The sequence below is a fragment of the Macrobrachium nipponense genome, chromosome 23 (genome assembly GCF_015104395.2).
Source record: "Macrobrachium nipponense isolate FS-2020 chromosome 23, ASM1510439v2, whole genome shotgun sequence".
NCBI classification, from domain to species: domain Eukaryota; kingdom Metazoa; phylum Arthropoda; class Malacostraca; order Decapoda; family Palaemonidae; genus Macrobrachium; species Macrobrachium nipponense.
Genome location: NC_061090.1, coordinates 30,956,681 through 30,979,652, shown reverse-complemented (window position 1 = coordinate 30,979,652; position 22,972 = coordinate 30,956,681). Strand labels below are relative to the sequence as shown.

General features: G+C 46.4%; 1 protein-coding gene across 2 annotated transcripts in view; it reads right to left on the bottom strand.

Moving 5' to 3' along the window:
* The window catches only part of LOC135200204 (uncharacterized), a 116,140-nt gene that overhangs the window by 56,326 nt on the left and 36,842 nt on the right, over positions 1-22,972 (bottom strand). Inside the window, exons 2-4 of one of the 2 annotated variants that reach the window (XM_064228644.1) lie at positions 9,690-9,999; positions 8,608-8,931; positions 8,140-8,403 (exon numbers count right to left, since the gene is read on the bottom strand). In XM_064228644.1, the coding sequence (XP_064084714.1) occupies positions 8,140-8,403; positions 8,608-8,931; positions 9,690-9,762 (661 nt within the window). In that variant the 5' untranslated portion in view covers positions 9,763-9,999. The remainder of the gene's footprint in view (positions 1-8,139; positions 8,404-8,607; positions 8,932-9,689; positions 10,000-22,972) is intronic. The other variant, XM_064228650.1, reaches the window with a different exon arrangement.

Below are 22,972 nucleotides of genomic sequence, written 5' to 3'. Positions count from 1 at the left end.
TTACGAGTATCGAACGATCGCCAAGCAATCACTTTACACAGTAAGCCATAAATTTTCATTATCTCTCTTCAACTACTGAAACTACCAAACAGTATAATAACCATTCATTTCTATTCTTTATTCTATCTTTACCTAATTTTTTTTTTTATTAAATGTATTGCATGAATAAGTTTTTCAATTTACAGCATCCTTTTACCATTAGAATACTTAAAGCACAAGGGGTAGATGCTGACCAATAGGAGAGCAGGACCTTATGGGGTGACTAGCATCAGGAACCAATGGGAGAGCGGGAGGATGGTGGCGAGTTTACTCAGTTGGCGGCGCGGGAGGTTTAAAATTGTTCTCGGTGGTCCAGGCGAATCTCGGGACTTTACAGCAAAAACCTTTCGTATCTTGAAAACTTTTCGTATGTAGTGCTGTAAAATTTTTCGTATTTGTTTTCATATCTCCAGTTTTTCGTAAGTTGAGCCTTTCGTATGTCGAGGTACCACTGTAGTTGAATCTCAGCTAAGGAGAAACAACACTGTGCTGTTGAAGACGAAGGTGGTAGGTGAATGCAGACCTACGTCTTCACAGCCGAATCGAGAGAAGTAACTCTCAAGATTCTGAACTTAGAAAAGTCCCGCCGATGACACCAACCCGCGAAGACGGCTTAATCCCTGTGATTTACAAAGGACTGAAAACTCTAAACCGCTACTTCATTGCTGTTCGGTGAGAAGTCGGAGTTGCAATGAAAGCGGAGCGCTTTTCAGTAATGAAAACACAGGGATGTACTGCCTGAAGAACTGCTTCTCATGGGCTGAATCATCATCTTCCCAGGTTATCCAGGGAGGACATCTATATACTTGGAAGTAGAGCTGGCAGGGTGGGGAACAGGCGATGTCTTCCGTTATACATCTACAATTCGGGGTGAACAATGAACAATTGCACACCCACGAATACGAGATATATTCAGAAGACAAACTCAGATGTCTGAAGAAATCATTCAGCATTGTCGCAGCGGCAGGTGCGATGCAGCGGAAGACTAGGCTACAGACTTCTGTTACGATAGTAGCGAGAGTCCATTGAGATACCTCTGTCTGAAAATTCTCGCAATGTCCAAGGCGATGCAGTAGAGATGGTCATTCACGTATGGGAGAATTCCAGCCAACCAGAGACCTAAGTCTGTGATTGCCGGGCAGAGATTCGGTTCAGTAGTCAATCATTGTAGAGGAGAGAGACATAATACGACCATGCTATCTCGGAGAGCCAGCTGGTACTGGGCTGCAGCAGGCAGCCCAATACACCGCTAGCTCTCGCTCACTCGTCATCCTGAGTTGCCAGGTAATTCATTCTAAGAAGGAATGTGTTCGGCTAGAACCATCAAGCGCAAAAAAATACGCTCAAGCATTTGCATTTATTCTAAACGGATCTCGGTGAATGCAAACGCTGAGGTGGTGGTGTTGTAAAAATACCATAAGTATCTCAAAATCGAAATTGGTAACTCCTGGGAGGTTTGCAGGCAGTCCCGAGTTGCAGTTCAATTAAGAAGATACTACTATTAATCTTGGTCACAACCCGTAGAGTTAACTACAGTATGTGCCTACACCTCGGACAATTCAACTGATAACAGAATCAAGTCGCAAGGGCAATATACGTAGTATATTTGTAGGTTCCTGTACATAGACCTCCAACCTAAATTCTCTTCCATTCGAGGAACAAGAATAAGGACTGGAAGCCGACACCCTTCATTCTCTAATGAAGAGAGTGAAGGAGAAGTTTTCCCCGAAGGAAGACTTCAATGGTGATAACAGGATACTGAAGACGACAGTTCAAGCCAAACTGGATGTTCCCACCCGTTCTTCTCTATCCCGGGGTTGGCTGCCTACTGAGGCGACGGGCCGTCAGGTCCATCTAGGCTGAGTCCTTCCCGAGATATTCTTCCTTCAGCAGCAGTGCTTTTCTCGAACGCTAGAAATTCCAGGAATTCGAGCAATCGGCGAGAATCCCGATTATTGTAGTAACAATTATCTGGGATTCTCGTCTCGCCCACTCTGGACCGTGGTTTTGCCCAAGTGTTTGCAGATCGTAGAAGTTCGAGCAATCGGCGAGAATCCCGATTATTGTAGTAACAATTATCTGGGATTCTCGTCTCGCCCACTCTGGACCGTGGTTTTGCCCAAGTGTTTGCAGATCGTAGAAGACCAGAACACTCGGAGTGCTAGAAATTCCGAAGAACACTAAGCACTCAGCGAAACCCCCACCGTATTCGTCAGACGATCATCGGGTGGTGGTCCTCCAGATTCCCGTAGAAATTGAGGATGGGGCAGGATCCTTCCACAACGACAGGGACTTACGTCCGGTAGGACCCGAAGGTCCCCCCAGGAATGCAGTACCCAACATGGAATCCTGCGGAGAATGCTCTGCAGGATCCCTCCCCTTCCCATCGTAGCCATAGAGAAAGAGGGAATGGGGGAGGAAGATTTTATACTCGCTCACCTTTCCAGCGAAACTAGCAGTCGGAGAAGCGAGTACGAGCAGCCATCACCGTGCGGTGATGGCCGCTCAGTCTAGGAAAATGTTACTGTCAGGAGAAAACGTTTCCCCGAGGAGGGTTACGAACTCGTACCGTAGGCTAAACGTCTGCCGCCACCGTGACCGTCGTCTGGATGGGGCTGAGCACGCACCTGACAGGAGAGAGCCGATACCGTCCTCCGACACGTCCCAGTCCTCGTCGAGGTCAAAACCTCTCAAGAGGACCGAAGGGGGAGCCCACCCTGGTCTCTTGAGTGCGTGGTCCAGAGGGACTGTCACGTGAACAGCGGTGATGGTCCCTCCCAGAGTCTGGGAATCGTCTTTCGTCCTCGCCAGCCCCCCACGATCTCTTCCAACCACTTGAGCAAGGATCTGTTGGTCCCAAGACCGAACCAGGCTCGTGGCCGGACCGTAAGAAGTGCATTCCTCACGGTCACTCCTGTTCGCCTCATTCCTCCCAGTGTAACCTGAGGAGGTTGAAGGGACAGGTGAGGGAGACCTGATGCTCCTACCCTGCCTACTAGCAGAACCAGTAGGCTGGGAGGACTGCAGGTGATCACCAACCCACGGTGGCGATCAAGCTGCAGGTCTGGACCAGCGGCTTCTTGCGGAGAAACGCTGGACCAAGGAATGGAGCGTCAGTCTCTTATGTCAGGAGAACTGTTATGAGAGCTCCTCCCCTGCCTACCAGCAGAACCGGTAGGCTGGGAGGACTGTAGGCGATCATCAACCACGGTGATGATCGAGCTGCCAGTCTGGACCAGCGGTCTTCCTGCGGAGAAACGCTGGACCAAGTCAGTCTCTTCAGGAGAGTTGCTGGCGATCGGGCTGCACTGGTCGAGCGGCTCTCCGGGGGAGAGCGGCGAGACCGAGAGCAGCAGCGACGGTCCCGAGCGTCAGAAGAGCTGCTGCTGGTTCCCCTATCCATCCTGTCCTGGTGGGAGCGGCAGTCAGGGGACCGGCAGAGTCCATTGTTGCGGTGGGAGTGCGCACCTCGCGATCACTCCTGATCGTCTCGCTCTTCCCGGTGTAGCCCGAGGAAGTTGAAGGGATAAGAGAGGTAGGCCCAACGCCCCACCCACCTGCATCACCGGCATGCTGTGGGGGGGGGGGGGGGGGGGGGGGGGGGGGGGCTGCAGACACTCGTCAAACCGCGGTGGCGATCAATCTGCAGGCCTAGTCGAGCGGCTCTCCCGGGGAGACAGGCTGGACCGAGAACCGCGGCGACGGTCCCGAGCGTCAGAAGAGCTGCTGCTGGTTCCCCTCTCCACCCGGTCCGGCGACTCGCCACGAAAGCGATCACTGGCCTGGTGGGAGTCACCTGAGCGACTCCCACCAGTCTTCCGCTCCGTGCCTGGATCCTGGTGCCGAGCGAACTCGGTTGCCTGGGTCTTGGCTGCACAGTCACCCGCAGGTGACCATGCACTCGGTACCTCTCCCGAACGAGAGGCCGAGACGGTACTTGGCGTCGAGGCAGAACCTCTGGCGCCAGGAGAGGAGGTACCAGTGTTAGCCGGTACCCCTCTGGTCCCCGTCATCTTCTTCCTTGCGGAAGGAGAGACGGGGCCCGTTCCCGAAGGAACAGGAGGACCAGCAGAAGCCCCAACTGTCCCACCGGAGTGGGACAGACCCTTAGAGGTCTCTGAGCGAGACTTCTTAGCAGGGGAGGAGGAGGCTACCTTCTTCTTTTTCGGCTGGGGGGCCTCAGAAGTCAAAGGGGAAGAGGTGGCAGAAGACGACGGCGACACCTTCCTCTTCTTCCTAGACTTCCTCTTCGCCAATTCCTCAGGACAACCGACAGGTCCTCCATTCAGCACAGAGTTGGGGCAATTGCCGAAGCAACACGGCCTAACTGCACCTGTCCGGAGGAGGGCTACAAACCCCTACCTGGCAGGTGAAGCGTCTGCCACCCCCGAGACTGGTCGCGCGACCATCGTCTGGGTGGGGCTGTCTCTGAAAGAAAAGGATTAATTAAAAGAGGGTTGGATGGCCCGCCTCTGCGTGCACGGACCCACGGGAACGTCACGTCAACCCTGGGCACCGGACGATCGCTGCGAGAGCGATCGCCGGTCTGGCGAGAGTCACCCGGGCGACTCCGACCATCTTCCGCTCCGTGCCTGGGTCCTGACACGGGGAGCGAACTCCGCAGTCTGGACCCTGGCTGCACGGTCACCCATAGGTGACCATACACTCGGTAACGCTCGCAAGCGGGCGGCCGAGACGGTTCCCGGCCCGGAGGTGGAACCTTCGGAACCGGGAGAGGAGAAACCAGTGGTGGCCGGTACCTCCATGGTCCCCGTCTGCTTCCTCCCCGAGGAAAGAGAGACGGGCCCCAGCGGAAGACCCACCTGTCTCACCAGAGCGAGACAGACCCTTAGAAGTCTCTTAAGGGGGCCGGCCGGCTAATGCCATTTTTTAAGGACAGGACTTTGATATTCATACCACTTAATAAGGTAACTTGGGACATCTCCAAACCACATATGATTTTCGCCTCTGACCTTCGGTTTTGTGACGCCAGGGCGATTTATCCCGAAAATAACCATTTTTCAAATTCTATCTCCTCCCTTGATATTTAATATTAAGACCTAGGATTACTACCATATATAGACCTGATGTAGACCTCCAATCAAATGGGGAGTTTTTTTCTAAAAGTAATTTTTTTGCTAGATATGAATTTTTCAATATACTAGTAAGAAAATGAACCCTATAAATCAGGAGAAAAAAATTTATAAAAAAAAAAAGACGAAACAAAAATTGGAAAAAAGGGCTCTATTTGATTGTTCTATAATGTCTTTCTGAGTTATATACCAAATTCCGATGTTATAGCTTTAAAACTAAAGTTGAAAGAAGGATAGATTTTGAAGGTCAATAAGTATAGTTTTGAGATACGGGCGTTCAAAGTTTTCCTTCGTATCTCTATAAAGACAATGTTAATAAATAATGATTATTATGAATGTATATTTCTTTTTTGTGTATTAATAAACCAAAACTATTTTATCATAATTTAATCATAAATGATGATCCCTTGGCTCATATATCGTAGCCTGGGGCACTGCTTGAGGCAAGATGGGGCACTCCTTCCTACGCAACTGTCTCTCTCCCCTTCACTAACTCGGCTTATTACAGCGAATTTTCTTCTTCTGTATGTTAGCAAGATGTTTTCCTTGTATTTTCCTCTTTGGCATGATGAAATTCTTGCCGAAACAAAAATACACAAACATAAATGCAAGAGAATGTCAGAGGTGAAACTCAAAGGTGTAATCTCTTTTTACAAAGACAATTCAATAAATCACGATTATTATGAATTTCAGATTCCATTTTGGGTATTAGAAAACCAAAACTTTGTTATTTATCATAAATGAAGATCTCTTTGCTCAAAGATCGTAGCCTTGGGCACAGTGTGACGTGTTCTATCAGGCAAGACGGGACGTTACTACGCAACCCTTGCTACGCAACCTTCCCCTCTCTCTTCATTAACTACTCGTATATTATGATATTCTGTAATAATACTAGAGCGATTTTTCTTTGTCTGTATGTTAGCGAGATGTTTTCCGTCTTTTCCTCATTGGCATGATGAAATTCTTGCCGAAACATACATAAACATACGTAAAAGCAAGCGAATGTCAAGAGGTAAAACTCGAACGTGTAGACTACTTGACGTTTGTGCTCACACTGAACTTGGACTTGGTAGCTGACTGAACTGAAGTCTCCCTTATCGACTCGGGGAATGTCAACAGATGCCATTTCTCCCAATTTCTTTGACAATAATTATCAAAATTTACGATAATAAAAGAAATACTGCATTTTCTTGTACAGATCAATGTTTTAGGCTTATTGAGTTACGTTAACTAATTACCCTGTAACTACGAAAGTAAGAGGAATTTTGACGAAATATTTTGTATAAGTACTCTCAATTGCCATATGAAGCTCCATGAATTTTTTCATGACTGCATTTTTTGCCCTATACCACCATATATAGAGGTTCTGGCCGGTCCCTTAAGGCAAAGCCTAAAAGATGAAGGGGGGGAGGCATGAAGATATGAAGATCTCGAAGAGGAGGATGACGACACTTGACGAGCTCTCTTCCTCTTCGGTTTCTCCTTCTGCCAGACTTCTACCATCAGGAGTAGATAACCTCACAGGGCAGCGCGACAGCCTCGTCCAGTGACATAACTCCCAGGTAGTAGTGGTAATGAAAATGATTATCAGCAGGGGATCAGTACACACACTCAAGGATCGGTACGCAACATGCTACGAGTCATAGGTATAATTCCAAGGTTAGGATAACCAACACGAAGAGCATCCAACCAATACTGCTGAAAACACAATCAGCACTAGTCTGTAAAATAAAGAAAAAAAATGATTAAAGTAATGAGGATGCTCCTCACACATCCAAGGGCGCCGCCCTCCGAGTGAGAGGAGATACCCAAACCCTACACCACACGCCCATCCTTCTACCCTCTTCCGGTAGTAAGTGAAAGGAAGAAGGAGAAGAGAAATTTCCATAACAACAAAACACAGACAAACCTTTGAAGTTCCCTTGGTAATTCCCAAGCGTAGGCGTAATTCCGGATGAATACATGTCCCATTACAGGATCAATATCATCCTCACGATAAATACATATCTCGTTCTCATGCAGGTCTGAGCCAGTGTTAAAGGGCGAAAGAATGTAAATAATATGTTAGCATACCTTAGCCGCTGACTCTTAACACAAGTAGAGGGGCGGTTACAAAGGCTATCACAAAAAGTGGGTTTGTATATTAATTGAAAACCAAGGACAAACCTTTGTTTAGTATTAATATCAAACACTGTATATCTATAACTATTTAAAATAAAAAATAAACCAAAAGGATCCCACCGGGAAAAAAGATCAACGACCAGTCAGCCGGAGCTCACAATCATACGTCTTAATCGGAAGACGGCCAAAAGCAAAGTGGATTGTTTACATCCGGGCAGGCTAGCCACGGTAGTTACTGCCTAACCACCTTGTTCAAGATTCAACGGCCATAATTCCAGCTACGCCGTAAGTTAATTCCTATTGTTAAAGGACCGAAGTTTTGTATTCGTATCAGAACAAATCCAGTTTTTACCTGCTCAAATATTGAAAGAATGGAATCAAATACAGTACAAAAGGTTTTTTACACCATTCCTCTGGCTCACAGCTTCAGCCACTTGCAAGATAACTTGTACCTAAAGGCATTTTCTCTCACAACTAGTATATCTAAAAATGTTACGCCATGTTTTGGTTAAACTACCATTGAGAGTAATATACATCATTGCAATACATGGCATAAAGGTAATACACAGCAAGGCAACAAACGAATAATAAAATCCACTGTCTCCTTTAGGTATAACCAAAGCAAGAGCTATCAAAAGTGAACTAGCATGACACAAATAAGAAACATGTAAAATGAGGAGAGAAATATCAAAACCAACACATAGCATAACATAGCTTGACACTTAACCAACCAACCAACCAAGTCAACCTCAACTCTCAATAAAAAAAAAAATGGTCTTTCACCAAAGTGGTTGGTAGTTTTGGTCTCATGTACATCAAGATTATATTAATTATCATGGAAACATAAAATAATTTCAACATTTTTTTTCAAATATCCTTAACTCACCATCAGCAGGAGTGAACTTCAAATGGTTAAGACGTTCCACAACAGGTATGATAAATGCTAAAGTTTTCCCAGATCCAGTCTTAGCTGTACCACGGACATCTTTGCCTTCTAAGAGTGGTGGTATGGCTTTTTCCTGGATGGGTGTCATTTTTTTGAAGCCCATATCAGCAATAGCCTTTAGGGTTTTTTCCGATACAGAATCCTGTAGACTTGAAAATGGAGGACCTTCTGCCACACTACTGACAACAATGGCACTCGCTGAAACTTTAAAAATTATTTGAAAAAATGTCAAGAACTAACAAATGAAAACATCTTGTATGACAACTAGAGCATATAATTTTTCAACAATAAATGCTACCCATGTAGTGTCATTACTGTATACCAAACACAAAAACATGTTCAAGTTTTGTAAGACAATAAAATTAAATGTAAAGTACTTTGTAAAAATCTAGTCACATATCATCTTACCACTTGTCACTGCTGGTGTGCTCTGCTTCTTCTTCTTCTTTTTTTTTTTCTTCTTCTTTTTGCCTTCCTGACATGAACCAGCATTTTCCTGAACTTTCAGAGGGCTGACACTTCCTGAATCATTCACCTTTAGACCATTCACACCCGTTTCAGCAGAAACCTCATCCCCTCCAGATAAAGGTATCAACATTTCCCCATTTTTCTCAGTTTTGGGGGCTTTACTTTTATTTCTTTTCTTTTTCTTCTTTGGAGGAAGCACTGCATCTGTTGCCTCAACTTCCTTTTTGGAAATTTCTTCCTCTAAATCTGCCAGTTTTCTCTTCCCTGCAACAGATAACTGAACTTGAAAAATGCATTTAATTATGCTGTCAAGCTCCACTGCTTGTTTTTTACTTGTACTTATCAGCTTTCAAGGTAGCTGATAGGAGTGCTCCAAAATACAAAAGAATTTGGTGGCCATTTTTGTGTATCCATGCTGTTAATGGAAACCCCAAAATGCTGTACAAATTCCAATTAAATTATACCATAACTACAACTTTGTGCTGCATAAGCAGTTTGCACAGACAAAACAATCAACAGATTTGTGCATACAAAAATAACGCCCATGCATTAAGACTGTGAAGATTTCACCATTTTGTAGTTTAAGCATGAAAATATCTCAACATATGGCACATTTTTATGGCAGTAAAAGAAAACACCCACCCTGATATGATGCAGCCATCATTATGAGATAAGATTTTCAACTCAGCCTGCTTAAACTAGCTAATAATAAAAAATTTTAGATAAGAATTACTCTGTAAGTGCCCCACCTGGCATGTCATTACTGAACTCATAGTATTACAAGACACACGGTTCCTGGCCATGAAAGCAAAGCTAACTGTTGAATTGAAGAATATCAAATCTTTCCATAGCCAATTCATCCCTCACTTAGTAGCTAAGTGTACATCAAGAACCAAAGTCGGTGGTTGTGTTCCAAAGATGATTTCACAAAAGTATACCACAATATTTATGCATTAATGGTCTATCTACAAAATTTTCAAATCTTACAAAAATACAATAACACCCGTTCAAAGTAAACTAACCATCAGTAGGGTCTGATGTGTTTTTTCTTCTTCTTCTTTTTCTTATTAATTTTCTGAGACATACTGTTGCCATTTACTATTGTGTTTTCAAGAATGTCATTATCAACCCCATCAAGTTTGATGTCAGTTTTATCTGTCTCTGCATTTGCTTCACTGGAAGTGCAGTTTTGTTGCGCTTCCTCCTGAATAGGGACTTCACTTTTATTCTTCTTCTTCTTATTTTTCTTTTTTGGAGCAACAGCAGCTTCAGTTGGAATTTCTTCATTTTTCTGAACACTGTCTTCTTCCAGTTCAGAAGCTTTCCTCTTTTCTGAAAAATAACATGAATTAGGCTAAGATATACTAGTATGTACTTAAAAATCACAATTTGTCGTAAATTGTATTTTTCCTAACTATACAAACTTGAGGTCCTTTACATATGGAATGTATTTCAGCACAGCTAAAACTGGTCATAAGCATTCGAACATGGTGGTTCGGTAGTTAACTGCTTGAGGCCCAGGAACAGAGTGAGGGGTGGCATGAGGTGGGACTATATGTAAAGGACCTCAGGTTTATATAGTTCGGAAAAATACAATTTACGACAAATTGTGATTTGTTCCGACACGTAATACAAACCCTCTGTCCTTTACATATGGAAGACTCACTTATTGGTGGGTGGAATCTGAGTCTTATGAACAGACTGGTGTTCATCCGACCTTGGTTCCCTCCCTGGTCGTAAGAGCAGAGGGAGGGATCCTAGCCTCTGCCCAACTGATCGGGGTGTGCACCGCAGGATCAGTGGTCAGATCTCTGGACCAAATTCATAAGAAGGAGGCAAGCATGCCTCTTATGAATAGCAAGCAAGAACTAGTTCCTACGCAAGAGCCAAATATAAGGTCTTGTGTTTTTCTCTTGTTGGCGTCCACTCCCCCCCTTGTTAGGGGAGTGGTGGATAACCGCTCCTATCCCTAATGAAAGGGATAGGACGGAGCTCAGTCACATAGCTTACCTGCATCGGCCTACTGTCCAGCGTAGTGACGACCGCCACCCTCTGCCCGCAGGTAGAGGTTAAGTTAAGTATATCTTAGTTTTACCAGACCACTGAGCTGATTAACAGCTCTCCTAGGGCTGGCCCGAAGGATTAGATATTTTTTACATAGTTAGGAACCAATTGGTTACCTAGCAACGGGACCTACAGCTTATTGTGGGATCCAAACCACATTATATCGAGAAATGATATTGTTATGATACAATAAAGTTTCATACATACTTACCTGGCAAATATATACTTAGCTATAGACTCCGTCGTCCCCGACAGAAATTCAAATTTCGCGGCACTCGCTACAGGTAGGTCAGGTTATCTACCGCCCGGCTCTGGGTGGCAGGACTAGGAACCATTCCCGTTTTCTATCAGATTTTCTCTTCCACCTGTCTCCTGCAGGGAGGCTGGGTGGGCCATCAATCGTATATATCTGCCAGGTAAGTATGTGTGAAACTTTATTGTATCATAACAATATCATTTTCATACATTCAACTTCCCTGTCAGATATATACTTAGCTGATTGACACCCTTTGGTGGAGGGCAAGAGACAGCTAACTACTGAATAGACAGGTAAACAACATATGTTGTAGGTATTTATAGACCTTGGTTCCTACCTGATTAGGTGGAAGACTTCGTGGCTACTGCCTGGGAGTCTGCTTCACCTCAAGAGCCTTAGCGAGATAGTGATCTGCGGCCAAGAGTTCTTGTGGGTCTGTCGATGGGGTCTTATCCACTTACTCGGCAGAGCCTGACTGGCATTTGTCAATGGGTGCTAATCTGCTTATATGACAACACGCCATCTTTAAGGAGCACGCAACCGATCCCGATCACCTGATCCTAACACCCGTGTTAGTTCTAAGATTGCCAAGTTATCCCCAAACTCTTGGCAAACAACCAAAAATTCAATATATGCACACACTAAAGTACAAAAAGAAAATTTTGTACCCCTCTAAAAGTCAGATACCACTCGATTCCCTTACTGAAGTGAAGCGACGGCCGCTTGTGCGACATCTGACACTTCTTCCAGCAGGAAGCCACGAACGTATCCGACAAGAGGGTTACGTACACAAAATTTAAGGATCGGCGCTTGCTCCAGTACCCAGAACCGTCTGCGCTGACACAAACGGACCTAGAGAAAAACATTTCTCATATGTTACGCGCACATCCTTCAAGTAATGAGATGCAAACACCGAGTTGCACCTCCAATATGTTGCATCCAAAATATTTTTGAGAGACATATTCCTTTGGAATGCAATAGATGTTGCGATTGCCCTTACTTCATGAGTTCTTACTCTTAATAGTTTAAAAGTCATATCTGGGCAGTTCTTATGCGCCTCGGTAATAACGCTTCTTACAAAGAAGGCTAAGGCATTCAAGAATCGGTCTTTTGGGGTCCTTTACCGAGCACCATAGACCATGTTGCGAACCCCCCAACTGCTTCTTTCTGTCTAGATAGAATTTAAGTGCTCTGACCGGGCAAAGAGACCTCTCTGCCTCTCTGCCTACTAGACTAGCCAGGCCTTTTACCTCGAAGCTCCTGGGCCAGGGTTTCGAGGGATTCTCATTTTTAGCAAGAAAGAGAGTCTGGAACGAACAAATCGCAGTCTCCTTTGAAGCCCACTCGTGACTCAAGGGCGTGCAGCTCGCTGACTCTCTTCGCCGTAGCGAGAGACAACAGAAACAGACACTTCCTTGTAATATCTCGAAAGGAAGCCGTGTGAGGTGGTTCGAACCTTTCAGAAAATAGAAATTTTAGGACCACGTCCAGATTCCAGCTCGGAACTCTGGGTTCTTTTGATTTGGATGTTTCGAAGGAACGAATGAGATCATGCAAATCCTTATTATTGGCCAAATCTAATCCTCTGTTCCTGAATACAGCCGAGAGCATACTCCTGTATCCTTTAATAGTTAGTACAGAAAGATGCGATTTCTCCTTCAGGAAAAGAAGGAAATCTGCAATTTCGGTCACAGAGGTATTGGAGGACAGCTTCTTCGACCTACACCAACTTCTGAACACCTCCCACTTCGATTGGTATACTCGCATAGTAGATGATCTGCGGGCTCTGGCGATTGCGCTTGCCGCCTTGCGAGAAAACTCTCTCGCTCTGACAAGTCTTTTGATAGTCGAAAGGCAGTCAGAGCAAGAGTGGGTAAGTTTTGGTGGTACCTCTCGAAGTGGGGTTGTTTGAGCAGATCTGTCCTGTTTGGAAGAAATCTGGGGAAGTCCACCATCCACTCCATTACCTCTGTGAACCAATTTCGGGATGGCCAATATGGGGCTATCAGAGTCATCCTTGTCCCCTTCGAGGACACAAACTTTCTGACCACTTCCCCCAGGATCTTGAATGGGGGAAAAGCGTACACATCCAGTCCGGACCAGTTCAGGAGCAAGGCGTCTACTGCATAAGCTCTGGGATCGTCTGCCAGAGCGCAAAATGTGTCTATCCTCTTGGAGAGGAACGTGGCGAACAGATCTATTTGAGGCTTCCCCCCAAAGAGACCAAAGGATCTGACACACTTCTGAAAGGAGGATCCATTCTGTGGGAAGGACCTGGAACCTCCTGCTCAGCCTGTCCACTCTCACATTCCTCTCCCCTTGGACAAACCTTGTAAGTAGAGTTACATTCCTTTGATTCGCCCAAATAAGAAGATCTCTTGTCAGTTCGTATAGAGCGAGAGAGTGAGTCCCTCCTTGTTTTCTTACTTAAGCCAGAGCGGTGGTATTGTCGGAGTTTATCTGCACTACCCCGTCTCTTGACTATTTGTTCGAAGCTCTTTAACGCCAGATGAATTGCTAAGAGCTCCTTGCAATTTATGTGCCATGACACCTGCTCTTCCGACCAGGTGCCTGACATTTCCCTAGATCCTAAGGTTGCACCCCAACCTGTCTCCGACGCGTCTGAAAATAATACCAGGTTCGGGCTCCGAACTTCCAGGGACACACCTCTGTTCTCCTCTAGAGGGGGTAACCACTACCTTAAGTGATTTTTCACTTCTGTCGGGATTGGAAAAGTATCGGAGAGCTGTCCTGTCTTCCAATTCCAACTCCTTCTCAGGAAGAACTGTAGAGGACGGAGATGCAGTCTTCCTAGAGGAAAGAACTGTTCCAGCGAGGAAAGGGTCCCCAGAAGGCTCAACCATTCCCTCGCTGAACTGCGCTCCTTCCCTAAAAAGCTGGATACTGTGGCGCAACCTTTCGTTATTCTCTCTTGAGATGGAAACACTCGAAAACCCCGAGAATCCATCTGAATCCCCAGATAAACCATGTTCTGGCTGGGGATCATCTGAGATTTCTCGAGGTTTACAATCAATCCTAATGACTGTCAGTTCTAAAGTCGTTGAAAGGTCCTCCAAACACTGTTTGTGCGACCTGGCCCTGATGAGCCAGTCGTCCAGGTATAGGGAGACGTTCATTCCCATCAGATGTAGATGTCTTGCTACATTCTTCATCATGTCTGTGAAGACTTGAGGAGCCGTGGACAGGCCGAAACACAGGGCCCTGAACTGATAGATCCTTTCCTCCATCATGAAACGAAGGTACTTCCTCGACGAATGATGAATCGGGATGTGGAAATAGGCGTCATGAAGATCGAGGGACGCCATCCAATCTCCTTGGCAAAGGGCTGCAAGGACTGAAGCAGACGTTTCCATGCTGAACTTCTGTTTCTCCACAAATCTGTTCAGCGCAATAACATCCAGTACTAGTCTCCACCCGCCTGAAGCTTTCGCCACTAGAAAAAGGCGATTGTAAAACCCCGGGGAGTTGTGATCCAGTACCAGCTCGATTGCTCTTTTGTCCCACATCTGTTCTACCATTTGACGAAGAGTATCCATCAGTACAGGGTCCTTGTATCTGGCGGACAGTTCCCTCGGTGTTGATGTCAGGGGAGGGCTGTCCTTGAATGGGATATAATATCCCTTCTTGATGATCGACATGGACCAAGTGTCGGCTCCTATGTTTGCCCAGGCTTCAGCAAAATCTTGCAACCTGGCACCTACAGGTGTTTGGAGGATCGCTCTCTCATTTCCCCTTCTTAAAGGGTCGGAAGGAAGCTCTTCCTCTTCTTTCCGTGGTCTTTCTTCTGGGAATAGATCTAGCTGGAGGGCCTCCTCGAAAGGGCTGCTGCTGCGTTGGACGAGCCCCTTTCTTTTCTTCATTGGCCACAGGCCTATTCTTCCCCGAAGACTGCCTGAGGAGATCTTGAGTCGCCTTCTCAGTTAGTGAATGTGCAATGTCCTTCACCAACTGAGAAGGGAATAAATGCTCTGAGATAGGGGCGAACAACAAGGCGGATCTCTGTGAAGGAGAGACGGCCTTTGTGAGGAAAGCACTATAAACAGCCCTCTTCTTCAGCATTCCCGCACCAAAGAGGGAGGAGACCTCTGCCAACCCATCCTGAACAGCTTTATCTATACATGTAAGGATACTATGCAAAGCTTCGGGGTTTAGATCTTCCGTTTCCTGGGACTTTTTAGCCAAAACCCCAAGGGACCAATCCAGGAAATTAAATACTTCCAAGACGTGGAAAAGTCCCTTGAGGAGATGGTCCATCTCCGAAAGACCCCATGTTGCTCGGGCCGAGTTCAAGGCGTGTCTTCTCGAGGAGTCTACAAGACTCGAGAAGTCCGATTCGGCCGAAGTGGGCAGAGACAATCCCATATTCTCTCCCGTCTCATACCATATGCCTCTTCTACCCGTTAGTTTGGCAGGAGGCATACAAAAGACCGTCCTTCCTAGTTCCTTTTTCGTCTTGATCCAGGAATCTAGCGACTGTAGAGCCCTCTTCATGGATATGGCCGATTTCATTTTAAGGAAGGACGAAGACTTGTGTGATTTAGTGCTCGAAAAAAGAAAGCGCGGAGAAGGAGGAGCAGCTGGAGTCAACGAATCTCCATATTCTTCTAGAAGGAGAGAAGAAAGAACTTTATAGTTCGAAAGTCCTACTTTATTCATTACCTCGTCTTCTGAAAGGTCCTCTAAGTCGAGAAGATCGGAAGGAGAAAGCTCCCTTCTTTCGTCTGTCTCCTCCTTTGACTTCTTCCTTTCCGTAGAAGAAGAACTTCTAACAGGTGAGGGACTAAGGGCTATTTCCTCCCTACGCCTACCCTTAGGAGAGTCTTGGTTAATTTGCGCCTGGCGCCTGATTGACTCCTGGCGCCTATCAGGCTCTTCTCGTATAGCATGCGCCTGGCAGGCGCATTGCGCTCGGAATACTCCTGGCGCCTGGCAGGCGCTTCGCTCCTGGCAGGCGCATCGCACTCGGAATACTCCTGGCGCCTGGCAGGCGCTTCTTCCATTCTAGCTGGCGCCTGGTTGGTGTTCTGCGCCTGGAACGATCCCGAAAATAAACAGGTTCTTTGCGCCTGGAAGGCTCCTCTCTTTCTGTGAGGACTTCAAAGTCATCCTCTCAGGTGTTCTCTGGCACCTACTTGGCGCCTGGAGTCTGGCTGGCGTCAGGCACCTGGCAGGAGTTTCTTCCTTTTCTACCACTCGCCTGCCTGGCGCTTCGCTCCCCCCAAGAGATGGCCGCCTGTGTGACAACTCCCCTGGAAGGCTCGTTGCGCCTGACAGGAGATCGGTGTCTAGATCTTTTTATAGGAAGCTTGTCGTCCTTTCTGCGCGAAGGCTCCTTGGAAAGTACTCCTACCAGCGACGCTAGCTGTTCTTGCATATTGACTAAAATCTTCCTGGTAGAGGACCCCTCTTCATCAAAAGCAGGGGAGGGAGATCTGGAAGGCGCTAGAGACTCCCTTACTGCAAAGGGAGTTAACTCCTTTCTAGCTCTCTTTACTACCGAAGGCGCTTCTTCTTCAGAAAAGCGCTCGGGGCTAGAGTTCAATTCAGGCTCTTTCCAGTTTCTCTTCAGCGGACGGGAAAGCTTCGTATCTTTCCATCCTCTTTTCGGCGAGGGAGATCCCGATGACGAAAAGCACTCTCGTAGGACGCTTTTTCTGTAGCGATCCCTGGCAGTCTGAGATGTAACAGATTCTGCCGAAGGGATGCCTGATCGTTGGGGATTCTCCACAACCTCCGTACGGCTTTCGACTTTCCTTCTCCTCTGGGCCAGGGAGCTTGGAAGAGGTCTAGGCCTGGGAGCGTCGCAGAGACGACCAGACGCCCCCTCCACTACACTGGGGACACTTATATCACTAGAAATATCACCCTCACTTTGCTTACCTTCTAATGCCGCCATTTTCTCTTGCATTTTTTGAAGGGAAGCTTTGAGTTCTGCAATTTCAGAAGCCGAATCAGAGGGATTAGCAACCTGTGATCAGTCTGATAAAGAAGGAGAATAATTATGAGTAGAAGTAGTTACAGAACTAGACAGGGCTTCATGAGATCTAGATCTACTAAGGCTTTTATAAGCCGCCTTCCTCTCTCTATCTTTCCCTAACTTCTTCAAGTAAGAAGTTAGAGTCTTCCATTCCTGAGCACTCAATCTTTCACACTCATTACATGTGTTATCTAAAGAACACTCAACAACTCTACATCCACGGCATGCAGTGTGAGGATCTACCGAAGCCTTCGGAATCCTCACCTTACAGCCCTCATTCACACACACTCTGAAACCAACACTAGAGTCAGACATATTCAAGAAAAATCCAAAGCCAAGTCCAAAAACAGTTCCACGATAGCGAATGCCAAACAACGATCCAAGTACGTCACCAAAAATCGGTCGAAAGACGATCAAAAGCGTTGAAAAAAGAATTCCAGTCAGGAGGTAGTAACAACAATGTTGACACCACCGGCGACAGAGAAAATCTGATAGAAAACGGGAATGGTTCCTAGTCCTGCCACCCAGAGCAGGGCAGTAGATCACCTGACCTATCTGTAGCGAGTGCCGCGAAATTTGAATTTCTGTCGGGGACGACGGAGTCTATAGCTAAGTACATATCTGACAGGGAAGTTGAATGTATGAAAATGAATTTTTATCACCAGAAATAAATTCCTCTGGTTCCACGTTGGCCGAGCCAAGAATCGAACTTCAGACCACCGGATTGGTAGCCAAGCGTGAAATCCACTCGGCCAACGAGGGACTCGCAGGTATAGGTAAGAAAAGAGGAGGAAGAGAAGCCAGTCACACTCATTCACTCTTCCATTCACGCAGTCTCACAAGGATGCGATGCTATCTTGTCCAGTGAGGGAGCTGGGTAAGCTACACAACTTGTTGAGCAGCCACCACGGGTCCCAAGGAAAAAGTGTCCAAGGACCTGTGGGCAATATCCCAAAGGTAGAAAGATGTGAAGGTGGTCTGGTTGGCCCAAACCCCTGCCTTCAGCACCTGTGCCATGGAGAAGTTCTTGCGGAATGCAAGGGTTGGACCAATACCTCTGACTTCGTGGGCTCTCGGACGAAGGGTACCGGTGTCATCACTCCTATCCGAAGCGTACGCCTTCCTGATCACCTCGCAAAGCCAGAAAGAAAGTGTTCTTGGACACTTCCTTCTTGGTAACCCAGGTGCTAACGAAGAGGCGTCGACACTCAGGCCTGAGGTGCCAAGTTCTCTTCAGATAGCGCCGTAGCGCCCTCACAGGATAAAGCAGCATCTCATCTGCATCGTTGTTGGTGAAGTCCTTCAGGGAGGGGATCATGAATGACTCGAACCGGTCGTCAGAGACCGAAGGGTTCCGAGTCTTCGCTACAAAGTCCGGGACGAAATCGAGCGTCACCAATCCCCATCCCCTCGTGTGCTTTACATCAAAAGAAAGACCATGCAGTTCCCCTACTCTCTTCGCCTGATGCCAGGGCCAGCAGAAAGACGGTCTTGAGGGTCAGATTCCTGTCTGATGACTCTCGGAGTGGCTCGAAGGGTCTTAGAGTCAAACTCCTAAGGACGAGAGTCACGTCCCACCCCGGGGGCCTGAGTTCCCTGGGTGGGCAAGACCTCTCGAAGCTCTTCATCAGGAGGAAATTTCCATGTAGCCTTTAACTGCGGAGACAGAGAGGAGCTTCTTTCGGTGAAGGAAGACGAGGAAATCTGCTACCTCCTGAAGAGTGGCTCTGAGTGGAGAGATTAGATTAGATTAGATTATAAAATTTTTGGCACATAGCCAAGTGCCGGAGCCGAGGGGCAATTCAGCGCATATATATCCTAAGAATAAAAAAGTCACTGTCGTACAAACAAACATACACACACAACCGATCTAACATACAAATCATTCATTCATAAAAACCAAACAAGAAACCTAAAACAATTAAGAGAAAATTACAATTCATAAAAAAGATTAATATTTTTTTAAAATGTCATTATTTGCTCTGCCTGAGCAACTTCACCTAGAATATCGGCAAGAGTCTTATTTGCCAGCAAACAAGCGCTACGTTTGTTTTCAAAATGAGGGCACTCCACCAAAATATGCACCACAGTCAAATCCACATGACAGGTGGAACAACGAGGAACCTGCCTATCCGCTCCACTCATCATAATGCGATATATGAAAGCCCCATACGAACTAAAATAAGCATGCGACGCTCTTCATAAAATATGTTTTCAAGGCAGTTTTGAAATCCAATAGGACGGCAATCGTGTGGCTGGCCAGTCTAGTCACGGATCGCCACCATCTTTCCCAGCCTTCCCAGCACTCATTTGAACAATGTTAGTATATATATATAACGTTTATTGATCTTACTCAGGATTGCAGTTGTAATCAGCACAATAAAACAACATTTTGTTGCCTATATTACTGAAAGTATGAAAATGGAATTTTTATTCTAAAATTAATATTAATAATACTTACCTGTATAATTTATCTAGCCCTAAATCCCCAAAAACCGCACCAAAATTTACCACATTGGCAACCCTGTTACCTCCTATTCTGTCCGCCAGCTGGCAACAAGGTCATTGACAGATACAAAAACCTTCCCTCAAATCAGTTGTGATAGGCAGATCGTAGGATGGGTGGGACTAGATAAATTATACAGGTAAGTATTATTAATATTAATTTTAGAATAAAAATTCCATATTATTAACATTACCTTAATATAATTTATCTAGCCCGATTAACCACATTGAAAAGGAGGAGGGAATCTGAATACAATTTCCCCTTCGGACAGAATAGGAGAAAACAAACAAAGAAATATATATCATAGGCAGTCAAAACTCAACCCAAGGTCTAAGATACTAACAACTCAAAGTCTCCTACCATAATGCCGCCAAACTGCGGTAGCACAGGACAATGAGTAAGTGCATAGTCAGTTCATCTGTACTAAAGTCAGATGACCGACCAGGTGACCAGTCAGACGAATCGTGGACAGCAAGGCTGCACCCTGAAGACTATCAAGCACTATTCTTTCCCTGAAGGATGAGTGTCTGGACTGTCTGGGCGATTCAAAGCTAAGCAAACCTTGGGGATGTATCAACGCAACCCAACGTCGCCAGCAACGAATCGACTCATGAGCAACTCCTAACTCGAGCTTTCTGGTGCCAAGAGAAAGGAGCGCGGAGCAAAAAGGCGATTCAGTCCCGAAGGACGAATGCCTGACAGTCCAACCTGGACTCATGTTACACGATCATCGGGGGTGTATCAACGCAACCGACTTCGTCAACAAGAAACTCAGGGCTACTAAATGTCGCCTGATCTCACACGAGTGTCTGACTCCGAGAAAAACAGGCGAGACAAAAAGTAGATGGTGAGCGAGTCACCAGATGACAGCAGGTGATCCATCGACTAATTCCCTGTCCAGGACAGTGGAAGAAGCAGGAGTCGTCAGGACAAGCGAACCAGTGGCTAGTCCTAGGTCAGCATCGACTCTGGGAGAAGCGTAGTCGCCAGTGCCGACAACCCAGTGGCTGGAACCATTTCACACTGACAATGGAAGCAGCATGAGTTGCCAAGCAGTCAGTCATTGTCATCAACAACACCTAAATACCAAACTGCCTAATTCCCATTATAACTACGTCAAAAACTGCCATGGGTTATAATACAAAAACAAAAAATATATACAACAAAACAAAAATTAATGAATAACATACAGGTAGCAACCAAACGTAAAACAGGAAGACTACCTAATTCTCCTGTCTGACGACCTGTCCTGCCATCACCAACGGGCCCAAAGAACGAAGGTCGCCTAGAACTAGAGAAATATCCCTCAAGTAAAAAGAGGCAAAAACAGAATTAGAACGCCAAGTCGCCGCCTCAAGCACCTTGGCGACTGAGACGTTCTTCATAAAAGCTACTGATGTAGCAACTGCTCTAATACTGTGTGCTCTCGGCGTCTGGTCTTCCCAGGCAGCCGAACCACCAGTTTTAACGATCAGATCTCTGAGAAAAAAGGATACACCATTCTTTGAAATAGGTCTCTTGACATTTCGGGGTAAAACAAACAGATGACGGGGACGACCCTGAATGTCCTTCGTGCGGCATAAATAGCATGAGAGCGCCCTAACAGGGCAAAGAACTAATTCCTCATTTAAATTACCGACAAAGTCGACCAGCGACTTCAGTACGAAAGACCTGGGAATGGGATTATCAGACGATTCCGTCTTTGCGACAAATTCAGGAAGGTATGACAAAATCATGTCTTGTCCAGATCTGGCAACCAGAAAAGAGAGTGCTTGCAGTTCACCCACCCTCTTGGCTGTAGCCAGTGAGACAAGGAAGAGCGTCTTAGAAGAGAGGTCCCTAAATTTGGCAGAATTCAGAGGCTCAAACGGAGGGAACCTTAAGGCTTGAAGGACTTTGTTAACGTCCCATGTCGGAGGCGAACTGCGGCCTGGGTCGAGATAGGGAAAAAGATCGAAGTAAATCTCTAATGACATAAGATGAAGAGATCTCAGGGAGCCTTGCCTTAAAAACATAGGAAAGCATAGACCTATAACCCTTAATGCACAAAGGTGACAGGGCCCTGTCATGATGTAAATGAACTAAAAACTCCGCTACTTTCGGTAAGGAAGGGCTAGAAATTGAATGTCCTTGAGACTTACACCAACGTCTGTAAACCGACCATTTAGCCTGATAATTTACTCTGGTTGATTGCCGTCTGGCAAGAGCCAACTGTCGCGCCACTCTGGAGGAGAACCCTTCGTGCTTGGAGAACCTCCTGACAGTCTCCAGGCATGAAGATGAAGCATGTGGAGCCTCTGATGGAACCGATGAAAATGGGGTTGTTTGAGAAGATCTGGTCTCTCTGGCAGGCGAATGGGGGGTTCCACCAGTGCTTCCAGAAGGTCGGGAAACCACTCCTTCTGTGGCCAGAAGGGGGCGATCAAGGCGAGATCCAGACGCTTGGTTGCCCTCACTTTGTTGAGGACTGACCTCACCAGAGAGAACGGAGGAAAAGCATAGGCTTGAAATCCCTCCCAGTCCTGCAAAAGAGAGTCTGTCCCGGCACTCTGAGGAGTCTGGTAAGGGGCAAAGAATATCTGGCACAGAAAATTCAGTGGGGTGGCAAACAGATCGACTGTGACAGGCCATTTCTTCCTGAGGCTGTCGAAGACTTCCTGGCAAAGTGTCCACTCCGACCCTTGAACTTCGTTCGGTCTCGACAAGGCGTCTGCTAAGACGTTGTGATGGCCCAGGATAAACTGAGGGACCAACGTAATCCCCCTGTCTTCTGCCCAACACAGGATTGATCGGGCTTCATGAGTGAGAAGATCCAACTGTGTGCCGCCTTGGTTTCTCAAGTACGAGACTGCTGTGGTGTTGTCGACAAAGATCGCGACAACCGACTCCAACAGTTGATCCTGAAATGAAAGAAGGCCTAGGTACACTGCCCTCAGTTCCCTCCAATTTATTGACATGATCCTCTCCTCCTCTAACCAAAGGCCCAAAGCGGCTTCGGAGCCCAGGTGTGCGCCCCAACCTTGATCCAAGGCGTCTGACCAAAACATTAGGTCCGGAGGAACCGAAAGAAGAGATGTCCCTGACTTGAGGCGGTGAACTTGCATCCACCAACGGAGATCCTTCCAACATTGTGGAGAAGAGGCGACTATCGTGTCCTCGGACACGAAATCCCATGACTGGCAAAGTGTCGACTGAAGCGACCTCATTCTGAGATGACCTCCGGGAACCAGTTGGATGAGGGATGACAAATGGCCCAGGAGAGACCTCCAAAGAGAAACTGGCTGCGTTACGGAGGACAAAAATTCTTCGATCAGACTCAGAAGCTTGTCTATCCGTTTCTGAGCGGGAGAAGCCCTCAAAATCTGGGAATTCAAAACAATCCCCAGATAAGTCATGATCTGGCAAGGGATTAGATTGGACTTGTCGAAGTTGACACGAATGCCCAACTCGACACAAAGAGACAGAACTATCTCCCTCGACC